This window comes from Gymnoscopelus braueri (assembly GCF_963280865.1).
Source record: "Gymnoscopelus braueri genome assembly, chromosome: 1".
Classification (NCBI taxonomy): Eukaryota; Metazoa; Chordata; class Actinopteri; order Myctophiformes; family Myctophidae; genus Gymnoscopelus; species Gymnoscopelus braueri.
Window position 1 is genome coordinate 1,620,538 of NC_137603.1, and position 19,709 is coordinate 1,640,246.

The 19,709-nt window shown below is 41.0% G+C and overlaps 1 protein-coding gene across 3 annotated transcripts in view; it reads left to right on the plus strand.

Annotated features, from left to right (window-relative positions):
• LOC308087534 (NACHT, LRR and PYD domains-containing protein 12-like) overlaps positions 1 to 19,709 on the plus strand; it is a 135,356-nt gene that overhangs the window by 19,324 nt on the left and 96,323 nt on the right. For all 3 annotated transcript variants that reach the window (XM_080431469.1, XM_080431471.1, XM_080431470.1), the window contains exons 4-7: positions 1,829 to 1,903; positions 2,632 to 2,712; positions 5,536 to 5,620; positions 9,825 to 9,944. In XM_080431469.1, coding sequence (XP_080287595.1) covers positions 1,829 to 1,903; positions 2,632 to 2,712; positions 5,536 to 5,620; positions 9,825 to 9,944 — 361 coding nt within the window. The remainder of the gene's footprint in view (positions 1 to 1,828; positions 1,904 to 2,631; positions 2,713 to 5,535; positions 5,621 to 9,824; positions 9,945 to 19,709) is intronic.

Below are 19,709 nucleotides of genomic sequence, written 5' to 3' on the forward strand. Positions count from 1 at the left end.
ACACATATATATATATATATATATATACGTTGTCAGTGCCGTGTTACGTGTTTATGTACGCTTTGTGTCGGTGATGCGGCCGCGATTGGAACCGGAACACTCGCCCCAAAATATGCTCGTCCCCATTTTTTTGGCGGAGCAGCGGTGCTTGTATTCTTGTATTTGTTTTACTGAGGATAAGGTTAGAAATACGTTTAGGGTTAGGCATAGTTTTACTGATGTTACATTTTGGAATACGGTTAGGTTTTGGCATAGTTTACTGAGGTTACGTTTATTAATAAGGTTAGGTTTTGGCATAGTTTACTGAGGTTACGTTTAGGATTACCAGGTGAATACCGCCGGGTTTGCCCCGGGGCAAGGATGTGTTTTGGGGGCCAGCATTTTCGCCGCGATCACAACGGATCACAACAAGCTAAACGGTGGCAACTAAGATACTAATAAACAGCAGAGTTAAAATTATGCAATCGTGGCTCAAAACTGGAACTGTGGATCAAGAGGATAATATTTTGACCAGCAGCAAGTAGAAACTGTAGTGGTGGATGTCTTGGGCCACAGAACAGCACTTGCTCCAGGAGAGCCAGTGAAATCTCACCACCAGTTGGTGCCGTTCAAATGGCACAATAACCCAGTTAATATGACGCGGAAAGTGGGATTCAACAGAACTGGAGTGGGGCGGAGGAGTAGACTACAGCCAGTGTGGTATGTAATGAATGAAATAATTCTTTAATTAAATATTCTTAATAGCGAGACAAACAGAATCAGGCCGAGATTGAGTCTGTGATTAACCTTACAGCTGTGACCAATTAAAGCCATGCCTCGCGCATTGCAAAGCCGCGGTAAAAACTAAACTTCTTGTTTAGCTGCCTCCGTGCCTCTGCGCACATCGTCTCTCTCTCTCTCTCTCTCTCTCTCTCTCTCTCTCTGTGTGTGTGTGTGTGTGTGTGTGTGTGTGTGTCTGTCTGTCTGTCTGTCTGTCTGTCTGTCTGTCTGTCTGTCTGTCTGTCTGTCTGTCTGTCTGTCTGTCTGTTGTGTGAGAACTTAGAGTTAACGTGCCAGTTTTATTGTTACCATTTTGTACAGCATGACTTTGGCTGACAACTGTGAAAAATATATATTATTTTTATGTTATTATATTATTAGGAATTAATTTGTATCCTGTGTGAACTGTGCATAGCTGAATAGGATGGGACATAGGTGTAGGCTACTGTATTTTAACATCAGTCATAATGGTGGTACTTGGAGAGCCAAATATTTTCTGAGGTGGTACTTGGTGTAAAAAGGTTGAGAACCACTGATCCAGACCATTCATCATGAATCAAGTCAACCAACATACTGTATGTACCACATCAACATACTGTATGTCCTATATCAGGGTTTAATACACGTTCTGTTGATGCCAGGCTATCATTTTTCTAAACATCAGTGTAGGCCTATGGACACAATGCAGGGGAATCATTTCCTCATGAGTATTCCAGTCATAACATTACTGTCAGCTACTACTATAGATGACAAAGGAATGATATCCCCTCACGGACCACAGGTTCAACCTCCATTTCTAAATGCACACACATGGACCATGGTGGAGCAATGTTTATGTCCTGTTCATCAAGCTGTGTTCTCTCTCCTCATGTAGATATCACTGTATGTAGATATTCATAGATGGTATTTACATCACTGTGTCATTTATTACACACACACACACACACACACACACACACACACACACACACACACACACACACACACACACACACACACACACACACACACACACACAGTTTGTCTTCATGTGTGGTGTCTCTGACTTGCATCCTGTTTGTCCTTAAAGACCAACAGATGGATGTCAGTGGGTCCAGAGAGGGAGCAGAGGATCCAGAACTCCTGAAGCCAAAACAGACTCAATGTAAGATCAGCTGATATTCTATACATATATAATGTATATATATAATGTCTATACATATATAATGTATATATAATGTAAGATCTGATATTCTATACATTGCATGTATATCACATTGTTGCTGTCGGTGTTACTTTTTTGTCAGTGTTACTTTTTAGAAAATGGAAAAAAGGACTTGAGTTCCAGTGGATCCAATGTAGTTATGCTTTAGTCACGAGCTCTTGTTAATGCTTTTCATTTATTTTAAAAATAGCAGATCTACAAGCTCAAAACACACCATTATGAGATTTCTGCCGACAGCAATGATAGAACACTCAATACAGTTTCTTGGAGGAATGAATTCTAATTTAACCCTCTGTGTGTACACAGCCAATAATCAATGTCTGCAACGGGTGTCAGCTCTTGTCATGTAGAGTTAAATCATTTTGAAAGTTCTCCCAGTAAACTTTAGTTGTAAAATATCTCCACTTTTCTCCCAGTAAACTCTCCAGTTCGCCTCAGATTCAGGGATTGGTGGAGTGGTCTGTGAGTGAGGGCCTTGTGAAAGGAAGAGACGTGTTTTTCCGATAACTTGCGTGGAAGGATTATTGTGTGACATTTTCAGAGCGTGTTTCAGACGGATAATAAAGCTGATGCATTTAATCTTTGTTTTGTTTCCAATTCTTTCTTCTTCTTGTTTTTTGTTTTGTTATTTGTGGTCTCTTTGATCTGCATCATTTATGTCCTTACAGACCAGGAGCTGGATGTCCCTGTGGACAGAGGGGAGGGGGAACCAGCAGATCAAGAACCCTTGAAGCCAAAACAGACTCAAAGTAAGATCACAGCTACAAGTGAAAAAAGAAAGAATTGAGTTTTCCAGCTGGAAGCTGTGCATTTATTATGTATCGCTCCTTGATCAACTCAGTTTGACAGACAGACATAATACACATCTATCTCTATTCACTACGTCCTTCATGTATGATTGTTGCCTGATTTAATTTGAATGCAGAGCGATTCGGTGCAATGTGTTTAAATGTGATAGTTGTTTAAGTTGACTTTAATTTGCCATTATAAATTCACATAAACCAATTAAATAAAAGTGGTTACCATTTAAAAAATAATAATGTTTTAGCAAACTCAAAAGTTGGATTAACTAGAATACAAATCATTTTATAGCCAACTGTCAGTACACAGTAAACAGTATGCAAAATCAATTCAATGTATACTGTTAGTTTACAACTAGACAATGACAGTAAACAGTATGTTGTACCAACAGTCACAGAATAAAGAATGATGTCAATGCGTTCAGAAACAGACTGCTATGCTAAATGTGTTCTCCGCCATGGCTGACCCTTGCCAAAAAGTGCAGATCTACAAGATTGTAGATCTGCACTGTATTCTGTACTTACCTTGTGATCTATACGTTTGTAGATCTGCACTGTGCACTGCACAACTACCAAGTAGTTGGTGGACAAAGTGTTTAATTTATGTGTCTTGTGTGTTCTACCTTTTACGGGCATAGATGGCACGCTCTGTAGATGGTGGTCTCCTGTTCTTATAGTCTGTGTGAATAGTATCCTCAGTCTCTGTTCTTATAGTCTGAGTGAATAGTATCCTCAGTCTCTGTTCTTATAGTCTGAGTGAATAGTATCCTCAGTCTCTGTTCTTATAGTCTGAGTGAATAGTATCCTCAGTCTCTGTTCTTATAGTCTTAGTGAATAGTATCCTCAGTCTCTGTTCTTATAGTCTGAGTGAATAGTATCCTCAGTCTCTGTTCTTATAGTCTGAGTGAATAGTATCCTCAGTCTCTGTTCTTATAGTCTTAGTGAATAGTATCCTCAGTCTCTGTTCTTATAGTCTTAGTGAATAGTATCCTCAGTCTCTGTTCTTATAGTCTTAGTGAATAGTATCCTCAGTCTCTGTTCTTATAGTCTTAGTGAATAGTATCCTCAGTCTCTGTTCTCATAGTCTGAGTGAATAGTATCCTCAGTCTCTGTTCTTATAGTCTGAGTGAATAGTATCCTCAGTCTCTGTTCTTATAGTCTTAGTGAATAGTATCCTCAGTCTCTGTTCTTATAGTCTTAGTGAATAGTATCCTCAGTCTCCTGTTCTCATAGTCTGAGTGAATAGTATCCTCAGTCTCTGTTCTTATAGTCTGAGTGAATAGTATCCTCAGTCTCTGTTCTTATAGTCTTAGTGAATAGTATCCTCAGTCTCCTGTTCTTATAGTCTGAGTGAATAGTATCCTCAGTCTCTGTTCTTATAGTCTGAGTGAATAGTATCCTCAGTCTCTGTTCTTATAGTCTGTGTGAATAGTATCCTCAGTCTCCTGTTCTTATAGACTGAGTGAATAGTGTCCTCAGTCTCTGTTCTTTTTTTGTTGTTGTTTTCTTTAATTTTTTATCCCGCGATTTTTGTAACCCATTTCTTTTCACCCGGTGCCAATTTCCTAAGTGATCCTGGGCGCTACACCAGCCCTACACCAGCGCTACACCAGTCCCCCACAGCCTAGGGAGGCCAGGGCCGAGCTCATGCTTCCTTTAATGCATGAGAGCCAACTGACCTTCTTGTCACCTGACAGGGGGGAGTTTCCATGGTAGGACGTAGCGCGTGGAAGGAACACGTTATTCCAACCAGTTCCTTTCCCCTCCATCAGGCGCCCCGGCTGTCATGGGGGAGGCAGTATAGCGACCAGGATTACTACATGTTTTTGTGAGGGTATTAACTACCCTGGGAGACACGGGGAGAACATGCAAACTCTACACAGAGTCAGTCTCCTGTTCTTATAGCCTGAGTGAATAGTATCCTCAGTCTCTGTTCTTATAGCTGACAGGAGAGTCTCCTGGTGTTGTGCTGCTGTAGTCCATCTGCCTCAAGGTTTGACCTGCGTTCAGAGATGCTCTTCTGCTGCATAACTCAACTGTAACGAGTGGTTCTTTGAGTTACTGTTGCCTTTATATCAGCTCCAACCAGTCTGGACATTTCCCTCTGACCTCTGGCATCAACAAGACATTTTTGGCCACAGAACGGCTGCTCAATGGATTATTTTTCCCCCTGACCATTCTCTGTAAACCCTAGAGATGGTTGTGTGTGAAAGGTCCTGGAGATCATCAGTTTCTGAAATACTCAGACCAGCCCGTTTGGCACCAACAACCATGACACGTTCAAAGTCACTTAAATCACCTTTCTTCCCCATTCTGATGCCTGGTTTGAACTGCAGCAGATCATGTGTACTTTGCTAAATGCATTGAGTTACTGCAATGCAATTGGCCGATTTGAATGTTGCGTTAACGTGCAGTTGGAAAGGCGTACCTATAGACCATATTCACACGGCGGCCATATTGGAATTTAACATTGAAAGTGCCGCCACCCGGGGTGGCTACTTTCATTGACTTCATAGAAACATGGCCGCCGTGTGAATATGGTCTATTACAGTGGCCGGTGTGTGTGTGTGTGTGTGTGTGTGTGTGTGTGTGTGTGTGTGTGTGTGTGTGTGTGTGTGTGTGTGTGTGTGTGTGTGTGTGTGTGTGTGTGTGTGTGTGTGTGTGTGTGTGTGTGTGTGTGTGTGTGTGTGTGTGTGTGTGTGTGCGTGCGTGCGTGCGCGCGCACGCACACATTGGTCTTATTGGAGGTCTCTCTGCTCATATGCATCATAGATGTTCTTAAAGTGTCTGGGGACAGAGTGGAAGAGGGAACAGAGTCTCCAGCAGCCAGCAATGAAGACACACCACCAGACTCAAGGTAAGATCACTGCTTCTACTGGAAGTCTGTCTACTGGTGATGATTATGATATAAAATTAGGGGATTGAAAAGGGGGATGAGGAGGAGGAGGGGAGAGAGAGGACATTGAAGAGAAAGATGAGGAATTAAAAAGGTGAAATGAAACATGGAGAGATAAAATAAACTAAACATTTCGGGTTTAATTTGATAATGCTTAGTTGTATTATCTCCTTGTTAAAGTGTCACTCCTCTCATAGCATGCAGTAGTTTATAGGCAGACAGAGCCTGCATTTTGTTTTTGCCCTTTTGGCATTATGCTTTTTATGGTTAGATGGTTTTTGATGGTTAGATTTAAAGTATTAATACAGTCAAAGGTTTAAAAGTTATCCATTTTAATATTAGAAGTGTTTTTTTCTAAAGATTGACGAGTTGAGCGTCTGGGGCTCTACTTATAAGTAATGTTATATCTGATGAGCAATGAACCAGATTAATGACTATTAGTCCAGCAAAACGAGCTCATTTTGGACCTCAAAATCAAAGAATCACAGAATGTTTCTTCCCAGACCATTTCTATTAAGTCACCAGAACAACATACTAAAAGTCCTATGAAATCCTACTTGCGGAAATATGTTTAATTGGCATCAATCCAAGATGTCCACCAATTATTGTCAAAAAGCCATGCAAAATTAGTTCAATTTTCATTCCTGAGATTTCAATTGACTTCCAAATACATTTTCAGGTGAGAAATTAAGATAAAATACCCTGACTGAAGTGCAAGGGAGCCCATGTGTTTATTTGTTATTTTTGGGCGGTGAAACCGCCCCTATATGTGAGGTTTGGACATTGCACCCATTGCACCCCCCCAACTCTGCGCTGTGATTGGCCACCAGTGTACCCCCCTAACCCTGCACCGTGATTGGCCAATCACAGTCTATTCAGGACTGTGATTGGCTAGTGAAACATGACACATGTGCATAGCCCTATAAATAGGACTATGCACTTAAAAAAAACACATTTATGTTTTTTTTTAAGTTAGGGGTGCACAATGGTTGGTCCACAATATTACTTTTCTTTAAGTGAACTTCCATCACTGTGATGACCACTGTGACCACACCGCCCACTTCACACTGGGTGTGATTTTTTTTTGGCATATATGGCTTTTTGACAATAATTTAAACTACATTTAGACATTGAGTGAAACTAATCTGACCCCCTGACAATGCAATATCACATTAAACTGTAATTAACTATACTAGCTCAGGGATGTTATGTTATGTTGTATGATTGACAGTTTAAAGCTGTGATTTCAAAGGTAAAGTTATATATAGGAACGTTGTTTTCCATATCAGCTTCCCAGACAGGGCTTTTTAATGCCTACAAACCCAGATTAAAAACAAAACCAACAAAATGACATCATTATTATAATTACATCATGGATCATTATCCATGATGTCATTTAATCACCTTAAGACTGGTACAATAGTCTGTACTCCTGCCTTACCTGCTTGTTCACAATGTAGTAACCATAAGTGCTATTAAACAAAGAGACCATAAGTCACCTGCTTGTTCACAATGTAGTAACCATAAGTGCTATTAAACAAAGAGACCATAAGTCACCTGCTTGTTCACAATGTAGTAACCATAAGTGATATTAAACAAAGAGGCCACAAGTCACCTGCTTGTTCACAATGTAGTAACCATAAGTGATATTAAACAAAGAGGCCACAAGTCACCTGCTTGTTCACAATGTAGTAACCATAAGTGATATTAAACAAAGAGGCCACAAGTCACCTGCTTGTTCACAATGTAGTAACCATAAGTGATATTAAACAAAGAGGCCATAAGTCACCTGCTTGTTCACAATGTAGTAACCTTAAGTGATATTAAACAAAGAGGCCATAAGTCACCTGCTTGTTCACAATGTAGTAACCTTAAGTGATATTAAACAAAGAGGCCATAAGTCACCTGCTTGTTCACAATGTAGTAACCTTAAGTGATATTAAACAAAGAGGCCACAAGTCACCTGCTTGTTCACAATGTAGTAACCATAAGTGCTATTAAACAAAGAGACCATAAGTCACCTGCTTGTTCACAATGTAGTAACCATAAGTGATATTAAACAAAGAGGCCACAAGTCACCTGCTTGTTCACAATGTAGTAACCATAAGTGATATTAAACAAAGAGGCCACAAGTCACCTGCTTGTTCACAATGTAGTAACCATAAGTGATATTAAACAAAGAGGCCATAAGTTCACCTGCTTGTTCACAATGTAGTAACCATAAGTGATATTAAACAAAGAGGCCACAAGTCACCTGCTTGTTCACAATGTAGTAACCATAAGTGATATTAAACAAAGAGGCCATAAGTCACCTGCTTGTTCACAATGTAGTAACCTTAAGTGATATTAAACAAAGAGGCCATAAGTCACCTGCTTGTTCACAATGTAGTAACCTTAAGTGATATTAAACAAAGAGGCCATAAGTCACCTGCTTGTTCACAATGTAGTAACCTTAAGTGATATTAAACAAAGAGGCCATAAGTCACCTGCTTGTTCACAATGTAGTAACCTTAAGTGATATTAAACAAAGAGGCCATAAGTCACCTGCTTGTTCACACTGTAGTAACCATAAGTGATATTAACTCATTCAGTGCCACTGGACGTCTAAGACGTCCGTTGATATAAGCCCTGAGTGCCACTGGACGTCTAAGAAGTTTTTTTTTTTAAACATGTTCAGAACCCAAGATACAATGATTCATAGCCGCGGGAAGACCTTTCAGGTTAGGGGTGCGGTATGCGCACCTCATGCAAGCGCGCGCAGCTCATGCACGAAATGCTCGAAGAATTTGTGCATGAGCGAATTCTTCGCGGTTCTGGGCGGATTGGGTTTGTTTTTTTCTCAGTTTTTGGTTTCTTTATTTCGGTTTTAGGGTTAGGATTAGGGTTAGGATTAGGGTTAGGATTAGGGTTAGGGTTAGGTTAGAGTTATGTTATTTCATTCTTATTTTTGCCTGATTTTACCGATTTATTATCAAAAAAAATATTATTATTTTTTGATGGGGGGGGGGCGGTAGGGGGTGCAGTACCGCGGGAAGTAGGGGTGCTGGGGGTGCGGCCGCCCCCCCCCCCCCTCCCCCCCAGCACCCCTACTTCCCGCGGTACTGCGATGATTTGAAGATTTGCTGCTCCATTCACTCTCTGTTTAACTTCTTACTGGAAAAGGCTGTATCTCGGCTCCTAAGCACTTTTTTTTTTATAATGAATTTTGGCTGTGACACTCAGAGCCAAAATTCCATAAATAAGCATGGCACTGAATGAGTTAAACAAAGAGGTCATAAGTCACCTGCTGTTTCAAAAGAGAAGAGAAAACATGGCTTTCATAACTTATAAATATAGCTGTTTAATTCAGATGTGGAATATAATGTATTTCATTCTGTTTGTAAATGTAGGGTGACATGCTAATAGTGTAGACGTTAACCAGCTAAACTGGTTTTCATTGTTGTTGTTTATTTCTTGTTTTTCCTAGTCTTATTACTATTCTAAATGTTTTTTTCTCTATTTTGTTGTTATCCTGCGGGGGGGTTTTAATCTTTATTTTTAAACCCATTCTTTGAAGCACATTGAACTGCACTTGATGTGTGAAACGTGCTATATAAATAAACTTTGATTGATTGAAACCGTTTATAAAGGTAGAGTGACCAGACCCTCAAACAAAGTAGGATCAGTCTAAACTTTAATTGTGTTAAAGAGACTAGCATCAGGAATGTATGAGCCAGAAACACATTGTTTTTGTATTGTGATGATTCCAGAGGTGAATGTATGAGCCAGAAACAGATTGTTTTTGTATTGTGATGATTCCAGAGGTGAATGTATGAGCCAGAAACAGATTGTTTTTGTATTGTGATGATTCCAGAGGTGAATGTATGAGCCAGAAACAGATTGTTTTTGTATTGTGATGATTCCAGAGGTGAATGTATGAGCCAGAAACAGATTGTTTTTGTATTGTGATGATTCCAGAGGTGAATGTATGAGCCAGAAACAGATTGTTTTTGTATTGTGATGATTCCAGAGGTGAATGTATGAGCCAGAAACAGATTGTTTTTGTATTGTGATGATTCCAGAGGTGAATGTATGAGCCAGAAACAGATTGTTTTTGTATTGTGATGATTCCAGAGGTGAATGTATGAGCCAGAAACAGATTGTTTTTGTATTGTGATGATTCCAGAGGTGACAACCAGACTCAGAGACCAGCATCTCCTGCACAAAGCTATGTGTCTATGATGAGTGGCAGGTCTGCAGGACGCTCTTCAGACTTAAGCAATGAACTTGGACCACCAGACTACAGGTAAGATCACTGATCAGGAAACACAACATTTATTGCACTCATATGCAAGTATGATATGCAGTCAGTAAAAATGTCTTCAAACTGACTAAATACTGTACTGTAAGATACTAAAGACTTAAACATACAGTAACATAGTATATCAAAGCACTAAGTTTCTTGTAACAAAGAAATGACAAGTCTCTTTTCCTCTTATTATTTTAGAATACTTGCATTAATAAATGCTGCTGAACATAAAAAGTAGTTACACTTAAATAATAAAAAACTAGTCGGCCTACGCTGTAGTTTTTGGCCAATTACAGCAGTTGGCTAATGGCTACTGTTTACAATACTACAGTACAGTAGGCCCACTACTGTACTGTAGTTTATTTAAGCTCAATTTATACTTCGGCATACAACAGGTTGCACGTCGAAAATAGCCGATGTACAAGCTTACAACGTGAGCTTGTAGATCGGCTATTTTCACTGCGGGACCCCAGTGTTTCCCCTAGCCAGAAGCTGAAGGTGTGGGGGAGGATGCAAACATTTTTGGGTTCTCAAAATACATATTTGTGCTCAAACACGAAGACATAGTACATGTGCACAGTAATGAGCAGGAACATATCTGTATAGTTTACATATGAATTGTCTCCAGATTTAGGGAAATATACTTTTATTAGACCAAGCAGGGTTTCCTGCAGGAAAAAAGTTAGGCCCGGTGCTAGGCCAGGGGAGACTCATGTTCGCGCGGGTGCACCGATTTTTTTTGCATTTATTCATTCATTCTGATGAAAAACACGACTACATTATGCTATTGTTAGTCACATTTATTCAACATTTGGTTTGGACAGAGGTTTCACTTAGAGCAAAGGTATTATAATATGTTACTCTCTACCTGCCCCTACAGGCTGCTATTATAATATGTTACTCTCTACCTGCCCCTACAGGCTGCTATTATAATATGTTACTCTCTACCTCCCCCTACAGGCTGCTATTATAATATGTTACTCTCTCTACCTCCCCCTACAGGCTGGTATTATAATATGTTACTCTCTACCTCCCCCTACAGGCTGGTAGGGCCTGTAAAAGGCCAATCAAAAAGAAGGCCATCAAATAAAACGATGATTTTTAAGTCCACGGAAATAATGAATTAACCTGAAGGTTAAGGATGATTTAATTTTAATATAGTACAAGAATAGTGTAACTATCTGTAAAATATAACCAATTTATTTCATAAAATTATGTATTGGGTTATAGCCTATTTGTCTCAATATTTGTCACATTCAGCCCTGGACTTCACTGACTGTAGGGGTCACATTAATCACATTAGAATCACAGATTAGAGATTTTATGTATTTTCCCCTATTTTCTGTATTTTTCACTATTTAAAATATAGTATTTCTTAATTTCTAATAATTATAGGCTTTGGCTTTTTTCACCATTTGAAATTGTTTTAAAATAAAAGGAACAGTTCTCCCAACCAACAGAGAGTCAGAGACAATATTTAGCCTATATATGGTTCTGTATTAGTGTATGAGTCAGTTTTAGCAGATTTAATTCTAATTGGCTACTGTAGACTGCCTATCAATTTCATGGGCCTGGGTAGGGCCACCTGGCCTGGCGGAGATCTGCCCTGTTGCGCAGCAGCACAGCAAGTGAAGGTGATGCGCGGAGCAGCGTGGTGTTTTTTCGCCGTTTATTTTTTTTCACGTCGTTTGGTGCCCCCCCACAAGGTTGGTGCCCTGTGCTTCAGCACCTCAAGCCCGTTGGATAAGCCACCTGCCTGTGGGTCGGGACCACAACGGAGCTCACAATGCCTCACGAGCTTGTAGATCTGCTATTTTCACAATATTTATCTGTGGAACCGAGTCAAACTAAATGATTCAAATATGATTCTTTTGGGGGGTCACGGCCTGAAAAGGTTTGAGAACCACAGCTTTAATGCAGTGAACATTACATGAGCGTAGCTTACCGTGGTGAAGTGTTGAATATTCACCCAGCTGGGTTTAACGAGACAGCGGCGCAAAATGAAAATCCGATGTTTCCTAAACATGCTGTCACAGATGATCCGACCATCTTATAAAAAATGTAAGCATATGCCAAGATAACCGAGTTTATATAGCTGATTCTGAGCTAAACATATTTGTTTAATTTAGAAGTTTTTATATTTAAACTTTATGATGAAAGGCCGCGGCAGCCACACACATAGCAGCTGTCGTGCTCGCCTCTCCATGTTTACGTTAATGAGCAGCACGAAGCAGCTTTTCTGAAGCCGGTTGAGAGCCAGCTCCGTGCAGCGCGCACTGGAGCGGAGGTTTCTTTGCGGGAGGGGACCATAGAGTTAAAAATAAGGGAGGGGACGGGGGAGTGGAAGTTTTTTGGGCATTTCATTCATTTATTTGTCCAAAAAAAAAACATAAAATAAAGATTGTCCACGAGTCTTTGAGCTCGAGTCCGAGTCAAGTCTCAAGTCTTTGAGGGGCGAGTCCGAGTTGAGTCTGGAGTCTCATTTGTATCATTTTATTTTTCACCAGAATTTTAGTAGTATAGACAAACTGTCATACATAACAAAAAAGACAGTGGTGAAGGAAGTACTCACACTTCTTACTTAACACATTACCTGCCAATCACGGATATGTCCTTGATTTTGTTTTCTTTTGAAAAAATCATACTGTGGCGGCCAGATTTAAGGCGTGGCGGCCCGCCACTGCTTAATGCATATAGGGGAAACACTGGGGACCGTGTCCCTGAAATATGCTGTCCAAGTAGCCTAAATGAATGCTAAATAATCTGCCTTAATCCACACATGCAGTGTCAGGTTTCTATAGAAACAGGTCAGTGACATGAGGTGTGTGTGTGTGTGTGTGTGTGTGTGTGTGTGTGTGTGTGTGTGTGTGTGTGTGTGTGTGTGTGTGTGTGTGTGTGTGTGTGTGTGTGTGTGTGTGTGTGTGTGTGTGTGTGTGTGTGTGTGTGTGTGTGTGTGTGTGTGAATCTGTTAGAGAAATATTTTACTTATTAGCAATCTTTCTATTCAGACACATTCCAGTGATTTTCTGCCTTTCATTATTTTCAAGGGGAAAAAATACCTTATATCTCTGACATTACTTTATCTTCTGCCTTTCATTGTTATACTCAAGGGGAAAAAATGCACCGTATGTCACTATTCCTCACACGTGTGCCACCCTGGGCAAGACCTGGGCTGTTGGTTGTCTAGGAAGTGACAACCGGAAACGGTTGTATTTGGCGGAAGTACCGCCCAAGGAAATGGCGTTGATGCTTTACAAATCTGTTAACACATTGACTGCCAGAGTTTATTCATAATGTATGGAATCCTGGCACTCAAGCGTTGGATTTGAAAGAACGCATCGATGCGATCTTGGCACTGTATGTGTTAACATTCTCCGTGAATGAAACGAGTGTTGTGATTGGTCAAAAAATATAGTTTCCAGGGGAAACGCGTACGATGGAAATCCTGCCCACTCAGGACTTCCTAGACACTCGCTGCTTTAGGTCGTGACCAGGCTCCTCTCTTCACAGATGAGTGAGGCTGGGACCGAGGCTACACGTGTGCAGGGAAGGAAGGGAGGGAGGGGGGACATTCTGTCGCAAAGAAAAAACTTAAGTTTAGTTTACGGCAAATTAAAAAATCTACATTTAATCTCTGTATAAGGATTATTTGGTTATTTGGCTATTCAAAAATAACAGACCTTCAAGCTCATAGTGTGGCACTGAGTGCTACGAGCTTGTAGATCTGCAATTTAGGCAAAATCTTGAACATTTGTGCAAATCTTTGAATACATATATATTTTTTAAACTACATTTTTAACTCACATATTTGCTTCTGGGGGGTCCCTGGAACATCATATTTTGATGTGGATTTGTGACCAAAACGTATCATTTTGGGGGTCCTTGACATGAAAAGTTTGAAAACCACATATAGCAACATACGTTTAAAAAAAAATTAAAAGACATTTGTAAAGATTTGCACACATTTCCATGATTTTTCAAAAATAGCAGATCTACAAGCTCATATGCCGCGCTATGAGCTTGTATATCAGCTATTTTTGAATAGCCAAAGAATAGCAGAGTGCACCTGCTTCCCTACCTAAATGATAGGAAGATAATTAGTAGGACGGTCTCTGTAATCGCCATAGAATCTGGGACGGCCAAATACTGTACCATGGCTAGTACATGGTAAGCTCCTGCTGAAAGGTTTGAGGATCAGCTGTGGGTCATCGTGGGATCTGATCTAACTTCCCTTTCCTTTTATATTGTTGGCTACGGTGTGTGTGTGTGTGTGTGTGTGTGTGTGTGTGTGTCATTCCGGTGATGTCGCTACGAGTCATATCCATATATGGATTTCCAATGTCGGTCACGCCCAAAGATGGAATCTATGATGCCAGACTTAGATATGTCAGTTAGCTCCATATATGGAGTACCAAGCATTCAGTGACATGGTCGGACCTAGTATGGCGTAACTATTGCGACCTATCCAACACATCTGTATGATTTGAAAGCCTTTTCTACAATAGTCATATAGCTATCAGATTCTCTGAAGAAAGACTGTCACAGTCAAGGAGCGAGAGACCGTCTTCTAGTTAATTCAGTATATCCCGCTCACAAGTCGGTCATATAGTGAACGTATTGATTTGTTCAGTGAGTGAACGATAGTCCTCTTCCTTCTCTCTTCAATCACAGCCAGCCAGTCAGTCAGTCAGTCAGTCAGTCAGTCAGTCAGCCAGCCAGTCAGTCAGTCAGTCAGTCAGTCAGTCAGTCAGCGAGCAATCAAGACGGATCTGTCAGATTTTTCATATTCCATCCTAATTGGCGAATTAATTAATAATTAATTATTAATTGTCTTCCAAAATGGAGGTGTGAACAGCAGAACTGTAGATATGCTAACTGGATTCCAAGCTTGTAACCTTTTAGCACCTATCCCTTAGTTATAAAATATAATGTAAACACATCTTTAAATGGAATTAAGAAAGAGTGGAAATAATTTTAAATCCGAGGGTCTGCGGTTACCATGACTCAGAGAATTGACGCCTCTGCCCTGCACAGTCAAACAGAAATCACAAACCTTTAAAACAGAAATAGTCTATGTAAGTTTAATTACACAGTCAGTGGGGCAAACGCAGTCCCCACCAATATTATTTACGATTCTGTGCTTATCGGTACATAACTCGGACGGCGCTGAGTCGACTAGCAGACCATCGGCCGGTCGCCGCGGGCACTCGCGCCTGGAGGCGCTCGGGCGCGACTCCTCGGCCTCAAGGTCTGCTGAGTCGGCGCGCCTCTGTCATGGTCAAACTTTATTTTAAATGGAACTCACAAAGCCTTAATAACATAAATAGTTTATGTAAGTTTAATTAATTGCAAAACATGACACCTCTTATTCAAAACAGATGGCGAATGCACCTTCTCTTTATAGGGCCTACACAGATAGTACCACAAACTACCTGTGAGGCCTCTTTGAATTGAATCTCATAGTCAGCAGTCAGTCAGTCAGTCAGTCAGTCAGTCAGCCAGCCAGTCAGTCAGTCAGTCAGTCAGTCATCACAGTGCCTCAGGGGGCCATTTTGTTTTCAATAGATGTTGACAGTTTGTACACCAATATAAACACAGTGGCGGGGCTGAAGGCAATCAGAGATATCTTTATAAAGTACCCTGACAGACAAAGACCAGACGCAGAACTATTAAAATTGCTAGAATTAAATTTGACCAAAAACGATTTCACATTTGATGGGAAAACCTTCCTTCAGATCAGTGGAACAGCCATGGGAAAGAAATTTGCACCATCTTATGCCAACATTTATTTGGCTTTGTGGGAAGAAACCGCACTCAAAAAGTGCAGATTCAAACCCACACATTATTTCAGGTTTCTAGATGATATTTTTGGAGTTTTTGAGCACTCCACAGAGGAATTTGAGCAGTTCATCCAAATCCTAAACACACATCATGCCTCAATAACAGTGAAATATGTAACTAACAAAGAACATATTGACTTCCTGGATGTGACAGTCTTCAAAGGAAAAGACTTCAATACCACCGGCAAACTGGATTTAAGGGTATTTTTTAAGGAGACTGATACACATGCATTGCTCCACAAAACTTCCTTCCACCCAACCCATTGTTTTGCAGGAATAGTCAAGTCACAGCTCCTACGTTTCAAGAGAATCTGCACACAAGCAGCAGATTTTGAAAAAGCCTACAAGACTCTGTTCACAGCATTAAGGAAACGTGGATATACAAGAACATTTCTCAGGAAAGCATACAACACGTTCCAGGAAGTGAAAATAAGAAATGAGAAACCCACACTAGCTTTAGTAACCACATTTTCTAGCCAAAGTTTACTGGCAAACAGAGCCATCAAAAGAAATTTTGAAAACAGGGGAGGGGACCTCTTACAGAACTTCAACATAATCTCGGCCTACAGGAGAAACAAAAACTTAAAAGACCACTTGGTCCACAGCAAATTGAAACCATGGAACCAGGTAATTAGGACAAGGCCTAACTACTTTAGCCCAAAACAAACTGTTAAAAACAGGACAAACAAAAATATAATTATCCTAAGACAGAACATCACATACAACACCAGAAATTGTGTTTATCTGATTACTTGCCAAGTATGTGGATTACAATATGTAGGAGAGACGAGCAACTCCATAGCAATTAGAATAAGCCAACATAAATATACCATTAATAATGAAAAGGATACCCATTTGTTAATTGTTCAACACTTTATGACACATGGAATTGAGGCTATAAAGGTATGTGGCTTGGAATACAATGACCGCTGGACAATTGGACAGAGAAGATTCCATGAAAAAGAATGGATCACAAGACTTAGCACAAAATATCCAGGTGGTTTAAACTTTTAAACTGCCCAACAGAACTGAAACCCTTCACAAATTCTCACTAAACTAAACAATGGAGTTGATCACCTACATCAAACCACATAGTTGAGTGGGAGATCTCATTGTTGAGTTAGTGAGAATATTAATGAAGACACATTGATACCAAGAGCCATCAGCAATTGGGCCATCAACAGGGAGCTCATTGTCTTCCAAAATGGAGGTGTGAACAACAGAACTGTAGATATGCTAACTGGATTCCAAGCTTGTAACCTTTTAGCACCTATCCCTTAGTTATAAAATATAATGTAAACACATCTTTAACTGGGATTAAGAAAGAGTGGAAATAATTTTAAATCCGAGGGTCTGCGGTTACCATGACTCAGAGAATTGACGCCTCTGCCCTGCACAGTCAAACAGAAATCACAAACCTTTAAAACAGAAATAGTCTATGTAAGTTTAATTACACAGTCAGTGGGGCAAACGCAGTCCCCACCAATATTATTTACGATTCTGTGCTTATCGGTACATAACTCGGACGGCGCTGAGTCGACTAGCAGACCATCGGCCGGTCGCCGCGGGCACTCGCGCCTTGAGGCGCTCGGGCGCGACTCCTCGGCCTCAAGGTCCGCTGAGTCGGCGCGCCTCTGTCATGGTCAAACTTTATTTTAAATGGAACTCACAAAGCCTTAATAACCTAAATAGTTTATGTAAGTTTAATTAATTGCAAAACATGACACCTCTTATTCAAAACAGATGGCGAATGCACCTTCTCTTTATAGGGCCTACACAGATAGTACCACAAACTACCTGTGAGGCCTCTTTGAATTGAATCTCATAGTCAGCAGTCAGTCAAGCTAGTACCTCTGATTTTGTGAGGGGAGTCATCTAAAGCAAACTTTAGTTATGCACATTTGCAAGCATGGAGGTATATTCATGCTTGCAAAATGTTTATAACATTTCCTAAAAACCTAACCATGTTTATACATATATATAAACAAAGATTCAACACAAAGAATAGACCATACATATGGAACAGAGAAACATGCCTGAACATGAACAGGCCTAAAACAGGCACATGAGTCATCAAAGGGCCCCAGCAGGATGGGCCATCAACAGCACCAACCAATGAGGACAGTGGCCACAGAGAAGCCACGCCCACAACAGAAACACATAAATACAGGAAAGAAGACACAGGAACTCATTCTCACCCGGAGAATCGCATCTGATGAAGTACAATAAACAGTACGAAAACGTTTATGCATTTGAGAATGAACCGACGGACCCATGGACAAGGACAGGCCTGGCGGGAAAGAGCCAGACCAGATGGAGAAACCAGGAACAACCACAATCCCAGGAGGGATATGGAACCAAACCAGGTAAGCCAGGTAGGTAGGCACAGACAAACCTACATACACACACCACATGGAGAGAGAAACAATGATTTTCACAAATCAATTAGAGGGATAAACAACTTGATTGTTGCACTACACCATTCACAGAATGTAAACATAGACAAATACCCAGAGAGTATTGCTAGAAAAGAACAAGAACTGATGGATTTTATAAAACCAGCAAAACCAACAGAGAGAACCTTACTGCTACTACAAGGAAGTGCAAAGAATTGGTCTTACACCACTTTGTTAATATTAATAGAACACTTTAACACATTGATTGAAAACACAAAAAAGGACCTATCCCAGTGCTTAACACGGGAATACGACAGGGCCTTCTCCATTGCCACTAAATGGGCAAGAAAAAATCTAGGAAGGCGCCTAACAGAGAAGACACTGGGCTTAGCCCGTACAGCAGTAACAGAATTATATAGCACAAAAGCACACACCACAACACACCCCACACCACAGGTCCCCCGTCCTCCCCCATCCCCGTCCTCCCCTCCTTCCTTTCCCTCTACAGGCAACCCAGGCACGGTAGAAACAAGAGAAGACCCAACTGGAGGAATGGGGACCGTAGCAGCAACAACACAGGGCCCAGTAGAACTAACACAGGAAGAGTTCCCAGACCTGCCTACAACAAGCAGCAGAACACCCGAGGAGCCATGGGCAGAGATTGGACCGAATGGAAACCAAAGGAAACAGAAGGTCACTAACAGAACAGAACAGAACCCAAGAAACACACCCAAACCACAGAGGGATAATCCCACCAGGGGGCAAACTACACCACCCAGAGACACACCCCAGAGGACAACCCAGGAGAGGAGGAACAGTGAAGGGAACCAGACAATACCAGAGGGACCTACCGAAGACACTAATACACAGAGGGAGGCCCCAGCACGAGAAGAAACCAACGAGACAGAACCAAGAAAACCACGCCACTGGAGAGGCTTAAATAAGGAAACCAAACACAAATGGAGATTAGTACCAAACCGAGACATCATCATAATTGGAGACTCCAACCTGTCTCGGATCCCGACAATCACAGATGACAGAGTCCAGATAGAATCCTACTCTGGAATGAACCTGGAATGGGCCGAAACAGTCCTGAGCAAGACTGAGAAAAATGAGACACACACCTCATCATCTCGGTGGGAATTAACAACAAGAACCAAAGAACTAGAAAAACAAGCCACACAGCCTTGAAGAAACTCCGCACAACAGCCAAAAAACAATTCCCCTGCGCAGACAGACGCATAGCACTAATCAACTACTCAGAAAGCCTAGGAACTGACCCGAAGAATATTCTGATAAGCCTAAATGAAGAAATAAAGAAAGAGCCCCACCTCCCAAAATTGCCCGCAACCCACTTCAAAACAGGATCAGACAACGTCCACTGGGAAGAAGACACAGCCAAACTGATGCTACAGCACTGGCTCAACTCTTTAAACTAATACGGCCCGACAGCTCAAACCGGCAGGGCCTTATGGAGTCGGATATAATTAATCATGTCATTTGTCCCCACCCTGGACATCTACAAA